Raw genomic sequence first — 11,470 nt, forward strand, 5'->3', positions numbered from 1 at the left:
TGAGGATTGTCAAGATAAAATCTGATATCAGAGCAAAACTTCTTAGACAGAAAGTTCCAGTTCCGTGGGTAGAAAGCAGCCGGGTAACCATCTGGTCCTGGGGCTTTGTGAGGCCCCATTTGAAAAATAGCATTCCTTATGTGCTCATCAGAAAAAGGGATACAAAGAGCCTGCTTATCCAATTCAGTCAGCTGAGGCCAGTTCACCTTCGTGGCTATCCAGTTCCTGACAGATTGATCTTCAGAAAACAGCTTAATGTAGAAATTGGTGACCATGGACTTAAGCGAAGACTCATTCCTTATCCAAATGCCCACATCATTTTTAAGAGCCATAATTTTACTTCGTCTCCTCTTTGCAATAGCAGAAACATGGTAGAATTTTTTGTTGCGGTCCCCCCCGTCTTTGACCCAGGTAGCTCTGGATTTTTTATACCACAATTGCTCTTCAAGGTCCAGAACCTCTTCTAGCTCACCCCTCAAATATTTAACTAATGGAACATAATCATTTCATATCGGTGTCAAATTTAAAAGTTTAACACAAAATCTTAATTATCAATTTTTGTCAATATAATAATTATAATTTATTAAAAATTAATAATTAATTAATAAATATGACTCGATAAATTAAAGCTGTTAGATTGACAAAAATTTATAATTAAGATTTTGCATTAAATTTTTTAATTTGACACTAACGTCAATGTCGCTTAACTAATAACTGATTAAAATAAATTGAAAACGAATAATATCTACCTCGTAATTCTCCGAAAAAAAGAAAAGAAAAGGAATTGCAAGAGTTTGGACCGCGAACCGGTGGGAAACCGAACCCGTCCTATTTTGTTTTCATAGCTGAACTCGTTCTTTAAAAACGCAGGTTAAAGGGGTCTAAGCAAACTTCGCTAAAACCCTAAACGAACATAGACACTCTCTTTCTCTCGTTGTACATCAATGGCGACGCCGTCGTTGGACGAAGAAACAACTAAGAATGTGATACGACAAGTACGAATCATATTTCAATCTTGCTTTCTAATTCAAATCGTTTTTTTTTTTTTTAAAACTTTTCTGTAATTATCGTTTATCCAATTCTTGTTTTTCTCTCAGGTGGAGTTCTATTTCAGTGATAGTAACCTTCCTATTGACAGTTTTATGAGGAAAACTGTCAGCGAAAGCGAAGATGGAAGTATCCTTGTTCTTCTTTTTTTATTTTAGCTGTTTCTTGTGTAACTCTAGTGTTTTGTTAAAAGTAATTTGGAGTTTTCATTGTTATTCTTGACTGTGACCGCACAGTGGTTAGTTTGGCGCTGATTTGTTCTTTTAATCGAATGCGAAAGCACCTTAATTTGGGTGATATAAAGCCCGATGAAGTGACTGAAGATACTGTTAATGCTGTTGCTCAAGCTTTGAGAAATTCGGCTTCACTCAAGGTCTCCGAAGATGGTCAGATTCCTCTGCTCAACTTCTTTCTGTCTTTGTGAGAATATGCAATGTATTTTTTTTATTCTAGCTAGTTTAGAGCAGGAAATATTGGTTTCTTTCCCCTCAAGTTTTCTTGGCTTAGACATTGGTATATAATTTATATGCATTAGTGCATTTAGTGCTATTAACAGCTACAAATTATCCTGTTTGTTTGTTTGTTTTTCTTTTAAACATTTTTTTGGTCATTGAGATGAGTAGTTTAGGAAGCACGTGGTCATAAATACAAATAACTTCATTTTTGAACTTTGCGTTCCGTGAGGGGGACAATGAAATGACATTAGTTGAACTGCATATTTGTTTCTGTCAAATTGATGGTTGACTGGATAAAAATATCTTTTGTATTTATTTTTGGATGCTAATTCTATGTAGAATGAACACTTATAAGTTATAGTGCATGTCTTCCTTCTTTATTTGTATGTTTCAGGGAAAAAAGTTGGTAGGGCAACTGAACTTCCAAAGCCAGAAGAGGTAATTGAGCAGGTGGAGATAAGAACACTTGCTGCATCACCATTTGAATATGATCTGAAGCTTGAAGATGTGGAGACATTCTTTGGTCAATATGCCAAGGTAATAATAGCACCAGGGACCAGTACCATGAATTACATTCTAACATTTTAGCTAAAAAGCATTATGTTTCTTCTACTTATTCTCTGAGTTTTCAATGTATGGTGTTAGCCAATTGGAGTGAAAATTGCATAAAAAAGTTTGTTATAGCTCTTGACTGGGAATTAAGGGCTTAGCTCCAATGCTTCTTATAATCTAAGACATTCTTCATTATTTAAAGATAAACCAGGACATTGTGTTCCATGGATCCATATCCAAAACCATTGCTGATGCATACCCCAGTTGCCCCTCATTCTATCCATGAAAAGATGGTTGAGTTGGATTCCTCCACCTCAGGAATTCGTTGCACTCAACATAGATGGAACCTCTCTTGGGGACCCTATTAGAGCAGGATTGAGCATCCTTCTGCATCAACTGGATGGATCCTAATTTGTGGGTTTTACTGGATATATTGGGCATTCTTACAATCTGCATGCTGAACTTCTTGCCATTCTTCATGGACTTAACTCTTAAGGTGGCTTGGAACACCGAACTGAGAAGGTTATATGTTACTCTGATTCAAAAGATGCTTACTCTCTGATCACCTGTGCTCCTCCCCCTCAAAGGAATGGGAAGTATGTCTTTGACATACACTAAGAGCAGGTAACAGCTGCATGGACTTTCTGGCTAAGCTTGGAGCTTCCATGGACAACAAGCTCCTCACTATATACTCCCCTCCTACTGGTCTTGCACTCCACTTGATGGTCTTGCACGGGGTTTTGTTGGGTTTTTATTTCCTACTGTACCAAAAAGACCATGGATTCTATTCCAATGGTTAATCTTTGAGTGCTTTAGATTATGGATTACCTTTAATGAGAAACTGTTTAGATGACAGTTCCTATCAAGTACAAAGTACTTTGTGAGTTCTTTTTATATGTTTTTTAAATTTTGTATAACAAAAAGAAGAAATTCTTTGGTTTCAGGTTAATAGTGTCCGGCTGCCTCGTCATGTTGGAGACAAAAAATTCTTCTGTGGCACTGCCCTTATTGAATTCTCATCAGAGGAAGAAGTTGAAAAAGTTACGAAGCAAAAACTAGTCTATGCTGGGGTTGAGTTGGAATTAAAACCAAAGTAAGAATGCTTATAACCATTCAATTCAATTACCTAGGATGAATTTTACTAGACAAAGTTTAAATTTTTTCCTTATAAAGAATAATTTTTTAAAATATTTGAAAGGAAAGGTTCTTTGTGTAAAAGAAACTAAGAAAGTATTGCAATAGGAATTGCTTTTTCTCCCCCCCCAATATTTGTGAAATGGAAATAACGAGTTCCTTTAGCGCCAGGTTTTCCTGGCATCATTTTATGAAGAGTTTTAATTCTGTGAATTGTTTGTGAGATGCTTTCGTCACAAATTATGATAATTTTGGTACAGAGACAATCAGACAGAAATGCACCAATGCTCAGTGTTTGATAATATATATGGAATTATGGATATTGTCTAATGTTTATATTTATATCCATTTCAGAAAGGATTTTGATGCAGAGAGAGAAAAAGAATTAGAAGATTATGAAAAATCTCGACCACCTATGGGTTCAGATCGTCAGAATAACTCAAATGCAGAAGAAAAGTAAGAAGCTGCCAATTTTTTATCCCCCTCAAAATATACACACACACTTATATATATAAACTGATAGTTTTAATTCATGTTTATCACAGCTACCCTAAAGGCTTAATTATTGCCTTCAAATTAAAGAGCACTTCAGATGTAGTTCCATCAGAACAAAATGGTGTTGATCAACAAGCGAATGGCAATGGTGCTGTCTCCAAAACAGATGAAAAAAATCCCTCTGAAATTACTTCTGGGGAAAGTGACCAAAAGGTATCAGGAAATGTTGACGATGATGATGAGATGAAAGAAGGAAAGGAAACTGAAGGTGAAGAAAAGAGTCAAGAAACTGATGAAAAAATTACAGCTGCAGCTTACAAGGACAACATGGATGTTGTCTTGCGTGAGGATTTGAAGGGTGTCTTTCAGAAGTTTGGTACAGTGAAGGTACTTGACTTTTCCCCTTCTATTGAGGGAAAGGAAAATTCTCATTATGAATGAATAACATTTACAAGTTCAGTCTCATATATATACATGAGATGGAAACGCTATACAAAGTGAAGAAAGAAGCGGGAAAAGTGGTTATACATAACAAACTCTGGTTATACATAACAAACTCTAGAAACAGAAAACAAACTACAGTTCCTATCAGTTTCTATCGTGATTGGTGGCTGTGAAGGTTGAATCATCCACATCAGCGTTATTGGACTGTTGATGCGAGTTGGGCCGTTGCTGCGAATTGGGCCGTTGGATACCTGGTGTTACCCCCCCCAACAAGATGGCCATAGGATGTTAACAAGGCCCATCTTGGAAATGAACTGAGAAAAAAGAGAACTCAGGGGCTTCGTGAAAGCATCAGCAAGCTGATCGGAGGACTTGACCGGAAGAAGACGAAGTAACCCAGAAGTAATTTTCTCACGCGTGACATGGCAATCAATCTCGATGTGCTTCGACCGTTCGTGGAAAGTAGGATTATGTGCCAGGTAAATGGCAGAACGGTTGTCACAGTAGACCGAAGCTGGTTTCGTCCATGGCAAGTGAAGGTCCTGGAAGAGATATTGGAGCCATTGCAGCTCACAAGAGAGACTGGCCAGAGCGCGGTACTCAGCCTCAGAGGACGAACGAGAAACGATTGATTGCTTTTTGGATCGCCATGACACAAGAGAAGTACCAATAAAAACGCAGAGACCAGAAATAGACCTTCGTGTATCTGGGCAACAGGCCCAGTCAACATCAGCAAAAGCACGAATATCCAGTGAGGATGCAGCGGAGAAAAATAGCCCAGTTGCTGGACAACCTTTAAGGTACTTGAGAACACGAAGAGCAGCAGCCATGTGGATGTCAGTAGGTTGAGAAACGAATTGGGACAATTGCTGCACAGCAAAACTGATATCAGGACGGGTGGTGGTCAAGTAGAGGAGACGACCAACCAGACGTCGATAGGATGCTGGATCTTGTAGAAGAGTACCCTGAGTACGTGACAACTTGGATGAGGCTTCAAGTGGTGTGTAAACAGGTTTACCTCCGAGAAGACCAGCATCAGTGATTAGATCTAGAGCATATTTCCTTTGATTCAACGAAATGCCAGATTTAGACCGTGCTACCTCAAGGCCCAGAAAGTAGCGGAGTTGGCCAAGATCTTTGATCTTGAATTGGTCATCAAGATATGACTTGACCCGATTGATCTCAGTAATACAGTTCCCAGAAAGAACTATATCGTCAACATACACCAGAAGTATGGTGAAATTGGAAGATGACTGCTTTACAAACATGGAGTGGTCAGCATTGGTTTGAGAATAGCCCAGACTGAGCAAGGCAGAAGACAATTTCGCATACCACTGCCGGCTGGCCTGTTTTAACCCATACAGAGATTTCTGCAATTTACGTACAAGATTTGGCTGTGAAACAGATAAACCAGGAGGCAATTGCATGTAAACTTCCTCATGAAGTTCCCCATGAAGGAAAGCGTTGTTTACATCCAATTGAGCAAGATGCCAGCCCTTAATAGCAGCCACAGCAAGGAGTGTTCTAACAGTAGTGAGCTTGGCCACGGGTGAAAAGGTGTCAAAGTAATCCACTCCTTTTTGTTGAGTGAATCCTTTGGCAACCAAGCGTGCCTTATAACGCTCAACGGTCCCATCGGAGAGATACTTGACTTTGTAAACCCATTTGCATCCAATGGGATGTTTGTTAGGAGGGAGTGGCACTAAAGTCCATGTATGATTCTGATCCAAAGCCTGGAGTTCAGCCTGCATGGCTTGTTGCCATTCGATATGGTTGACAGCTTGTGAATATGTGTGTGGCTCTGTGTGTGTGCAAGTACTCAAACATAAATTTTTATATGAAGGGCAGCATTGATCATAAGACAGAAAATTAGCTAAAGGATAGCAAGATATACCTGAGGATGATGGATGCTGCTGACTGGTAGAAAGACCACAGTGATAGTCCTGAAGATATTGAGGAGCATATCTTAATCGTGAGGATTTTCGAATAAGGGGAACATTTGAATCAGAACTTGGAGAGGCATCTATTGTAGAAGTATCAAGAGTGGCACTGGGAGATAAGCCTATCACAAACTCAGGGGAAGGTATTGGCAAGGATGGTGTGGGGATATGAGAGGTAGGGGCTGCATTGTGATGAGAATGATTAGGTGAAAATGGTAAATCAGAAAGATCTGGTGGTAAGGAAGGTTCAATTAATTGGTTATTGTCAAGACTTGGACGTGGTGTCTTGAAAGGAAAAATATGTTCATAAAAAATAACATGGCGTGAGACAGATAGTTCATGAGAGTGGATATCATACAACAAATACCCTTTTGTTCCTGGTTTATAGCCAAGAAAAACAGTTTGACGTGCTCGTGGAGAAAACTTGGTGCGATGTGATGACAAAGTGGATGCATAACTCAGACACCCAAAGACACGTAAATGAAGAAGTGATGGGGACTCACCATATATTATTTCATAGGGAGTCTTATTGGCAAGAGTTGGACTACATACACGGTTGATTAAGTGAACACTGTGAGTAACAGCATATGACCAAAGTGGAATTGGTAATGAAGCTTGAAATAAGATTGCACGAGCCACATTCAAGATGTGCTGATGCTTGCGTTCAACAACACTTGTTTTGTTGTGTTTCAACGCAGCTAGTTTGGTGTATGATACCCTTGGATAAAAGGAATTCATCCATCATAAACTCTTTGCCATTGTCACTTCTAAAAATTTTAACAACAGAATGGAATTGTGTTTCAACAAATGCAATAAAATTGCGTATATGCATGCGAGTTTCACTCTTATTTTTCATTAGAATTAGCCAAGTAAATCGAGATAGGTCATCAACTAAGGTTAAAAAGTACTTGTGTCCATGTATGGATGGAACACTAAAGGGTCCCCATATGTCTGCATGCAGAATGTCAAAAATCATATTGGTTTTAGTGGTGCTAGGCTGGAAAGGTAATTTTCTTTGTTTAGCTAGATGACAAGCATCACAAGGACCTACAACTCGAGTTGAAATGAAAGGAAACTGAATTGACATTGATTGAATTACATTTTCTGAAACATGACCTAAACGCCTATGCCATAATAAAGAAGAGTCTATAGACTTGTCTATGACATGGACCAATTTATTTGCAGAAGTTGTAGCAGCAGCAACTTTATTTTGAGAATGAAAATCTTCAACTTGAGGAACTATCACATAGAGGCCGTTCTGGCATTCAGCAGTACCAATCGTCTCCTGGAATTGCATCTGCTTTATGAAACAAAAGGAATTATAGAATGTGAGACAACATTGCATGGATTGAGTTAATTTGGAAGCAGAAATAAGATTGACACAGAATTGAGGTACATACAAAACATTTAGCAATGTGAGAGATGGTAACAGCTTAACTGTACCAGAGGAATTGCAAGTTACGTGTGTACCATTAGGAAGAGTAATGGATATAGGTTCAATTTTATGCATTGAAGAAAAACAAGATGACATGTACATATGATCAGTAGCACCGGTGTCTATGATCCAATCGGTTTTAGGGATACCTGATGCAATTGTGTGTGCATTGGACACTTGTGCATTGTTCATAGCATGTGATGGATTCTCAACATCTGATGTGTGTCGTGGAATTTTGCAAAAGTGATAAGATGTGTTGATACTGGTTGGCTGAGAACGGATTTTGAGCTGAAAATGGACTTTGATTGACTGGTGGCTGTGTCTGCACAGAATCATTGGACTCAGGCTCATAAGCACTTTGCTGTAGCACATTATTAGCAGTATGTGCATTTCTTCCACGTTGGTAACCGGGAGAAAAACTGTCACGTTGGTATCCAGGAGGAAAACCGTGCAATTGGTAGCATGTTTCAATGGTGTGGTTATTCCTACCACAATGGGTGCAAATTCGGTTACCTCTTCCTCCCTGGTTGAACCTGCCTCGTCCTCTATTACCTCTTCCATTTTGATTATTGAACATCCTTCGATTTCCATTGTTAAAGGAGTTAGAGTTAGATCCATTACCAGAATTGTTATAAACTGCATATGCCTGTGAGTTAGCTACAGATGAGCTTCCAGCATCAAAATTGAATTGCCTCTATTGTTGCACAACCATCGAGAAAGCCTTATTCACATTAGGTAAGGGATCTATCAACATTACTTGTGATCGCACAGAAGTGTACTAATCGTTCAAGCCTTTCAAAAAGCGTATCATGTGGTCTCTATCACGATGTGCACGCATCTTATCAATTGCTCCACAGTTGCAAGGGGAAGGGCATTCACATGTGGGAAGCGGTTTGAGATTTTCTAACTCATCCCACAGAGTCTTCAAATGAGTGTAGAACTCTGTAACAGAATGATCTCCTTGCTGTAGTCTATAGATTTCCTCTTGAAGATCGGATATGCGAAATACATCACATTGAGCAAACCTTTGCTTCAAGTCAAGCCAGGCATCATGAGCACATTCGATCCATAAGATTGATTTGGCAATGGATTCAGAGATGGATCTGTGAATCCATGCCATCACCATTGTGTTGCAACGCTGCCATTGAGAGAAAGCTGGATCATCAGTAGGTGGAGCAACAATACTTCCATTCACAAATCTAAGCTTATTCTTGGATAGAAGAGATACGGTCATGCCACGAGCCCAAGTATGGTAATTACCTATGTAGCACCGATACGACACGCGACACGTGACACAACACGACACTCCGACACGTCAATCCTAAAAAATTATGGATTTCGACACGTTGGGACACATTTTAATATTAAATAATATTTTTAATTTATATAGTGTATATTTCATTTAATATTTAATAATTTAACAAAAAAATGAAACTAAATTAATAATACCCATCAACATGTTATAAAGATGGAAGCTTTAATAAAAAAAATAAGAACTGGGATGAGAGAGAGATATAATATCACATAGAGAGATCAAATCATATTAGAGAGAGATCAGAGAGAAGAAAATACAACAAGAGCGTGATAGGAATTGACAACAATGATGCTGAGATGATCTCTTATCTACTTAAGGGGAAAAAAGACAAAAGATAAAATTGATATAATCAGGTGGAAGCTTTATTAATATATTTTAACTTTAAAAATAAAATTAAAAATAAAATTTTAAAAAAAAAATTACGAAAATGCCATTTGACCGTGTCGGGCACGGTCAAATTCGCGTGTCGGAATGGTCAACGTGTCGGAAAAAGTCAACCGCATGTCCGACACCGTGTCAGAGCGTGTCGGACCCGACTCTTCCTGTTTTTACAAGTGTCTGTGCTTCCTTGGTAATTACTCCCAGTAAGTGGAGGATTAACCAAAATCAGAGAAGGACTCTTATTGGGATGCATATACAATGGATTCGAAGAATTAGTGTTGAAATCCATGGCTGGATCGTGAAACTCCATGGAAGAGAAAGTTCAAGAATCAAGATAGCAAAGCAAAAAAAAATCTGAAGCTGTATCTAAATAAAAAATCAGAATAAAAAAGACCAAAAAGAAAATAAAAATAGAAAAAGATCAAATATATCTAAATAAAAAATAAAAAATAAAAGAAAAAATAAAACCAAATATCATAAACTCGCATCAACAGTCCGATAACGCTGACGTGGATGATTCAACCTTCACAGCAACCAATCACGATAGAAACTGATAGGAACTGTAGTTTGTTTTCTGTTTCTAGAGTTTGTTATGTATAACCAGAGTTTGTTATGTATAACCACTTTTCCCGCTTCTTTCTTCACTTTGTATAGCGTTTCCATCTCATGTATATATATGAGACTGAACTTGTAAATGTTATTCATTCATAATGAGAATTTTCCTTTCCCTCAATATGGTATCAGAGCCTCGCCGTCCCCCACTTTCTCTTGTGGAGTTTCTTAGCACAGGTAGGCTGAGCCTGTTGCATTGTCCACCCTTCAAGCCCAAAGGGCTCTTGTGTGAGGGGGCGTGTTGAGATATATAATGTGGTCTTTATAAGGCTTTGGGCACTCCCACCCTTTGAGCTAGCTTTTGGGGTGGTGTATCCCAAAGTTCTTTACACCTTCCTCCAGCTGGTGGGACTTTATGCCTTTTGATGAAGTTTGTTTAAGGTTTTACAGCTGTCTATTACAATTCATACCTTTTCCCTCCATGCTTTTAGAAGGAACTTTTGTCTCTTAAGTTTTGTTTCAATACCCGGAGGCAGGCTAGACCCTGGTCCCGTGCAACTAATAATTGGCAATAAGCTTTTTGAATTGATTAAATTTTCTTGTTTTCCTGTTCAGTACATTGATTTCAAGATTGGAGAAGAGTCAGGATACATCCGGTTTGAAGAATCTGAAGCTGCTCAGAAAGCTCGTGCTGCTGCAGTTCTTTCAGAAAAGGGTGGTTTGGTTGTGAAGAATTATATTGCTACCCTAGATCCAGTGTCTGGTTAGTTCCCCTTCATTAAAAAAAAAACATTTATCTAATTTTTGTTTGGATTTCATTTGTAGTCTTAAAACATTGTTTCTCATCATCAGTTTCTAAAGATATAAGCTTTTCTCTAATTAAATGGGGAAAACTTGCTTTGGATGAGCAAAGCTACTTCTACAAAGTTATTTTAAATTTCCGTTATCAGTATTCAGTGATTACTCATTACATAAGCTGGAACAGTTTTTAAGAATCCTATTCTGGACATTTTTTTAGTATTTTTTGCACCTTTGGGAAGGGAGATAAAAGGTGGGGGCCTTTGGGCGAGGGGATTTAGAGAGCGTAGTTACTGAGATTAGTACTGAAGTGGTACCTGCTGACAGTGATAATTTGATTGGTTAAGCTGAGAGTTACTCTTGTTTGTCATGATCTCAGGTGAGGCCGAAAGAGAATACTGGAGCCTGCTTCGCGGTAATCATGATAAGCGCCGAGGATATAAGAGTAACGGAGGAAGGTAAGTAGCTTGATTCAAGGATGCCTTGAATTTTACTTGACTAATACTTTTTTTCCTTTCTCTTTTCGGATTTCCCTTGTTTTGTTAGCCGCGGGGATAGGGTTGGAGCTAAGAATATCAATTATATAATCTCTTTGCAGGGGAGGAAGGCATGGTAGAGGAAGGAAACATGCACGCGCTAGACAGAACGAATCTGCCGTAGATCGCCCAAATAAAGCTCAGAAGGTTGGTGCTTCATAATGGATTATATACTAGAGCAGTTTCGAGAACTTTTAAGATCCCGAAGATTTTGGTTGAACAAGCTTACTGCTTGGTCGCCTGATGTATTCTCAGCTACTCAAGTTTTGATTTCATGGTTCGTTGTAACATATTACAATCTCATTCCGTTCCCTTGCAACTTCTCTTTATTATATACTGCATTGCATTTGTTGCTTTCTCTCTCTTTTTTTACCTTATAAGCGTAA

The 11,470-nt window shown here is 38.5% G+C and overlaps 1 protein-coding gene across 1 annotated transcript; it reads left to right on the forward strand.

The window, feature by feature from the left end:
• The first annotated feature begins 876 nt into the window (after positions 1-876).
• Positions 877-11,470, forward strand: LOC133286001 (la protein 1-like). The gene is made up of 10 exons (XM_061483333.1): positions 877-995; positions 1,098-1,176; positions 1,284-1,433; positions 1,897-2,039; positions 2,999-3,147; positions 3,543-3,644; positions 3,734-4,070; positions 10,366-10,513; positions 10,928-11,006; positions 11,147-11,470. Exons 1-10 carry the CDS (start codon positions 945-947, stop codon positions 11,244-11,246), a joined length of 1,338 nt encoding a protein of 445 aa, XP_061339317.1. The 5' UTR covers positions 877-944; the 3' UTR covers positions 11,247-11,470.

This window comes from Gastrolobium bilobum, unplaced genomic scaffold (assembly GCF_033153095.1).
Source record: "Gastrolobium bilobum isolate Gb01-03AN ecotype WA unplaced genomic scaffold, APGP_CSIRO_Gbil_v1 utg1863, whole genome shotgun sequence".
Taxonomy (NCBI): Eukaryota; Viridiplantae; Streptophyta; class Magnoliopsida; order Fabales; family Fabaceae; genus Gastrolobium; species Gastrolobium bilobum.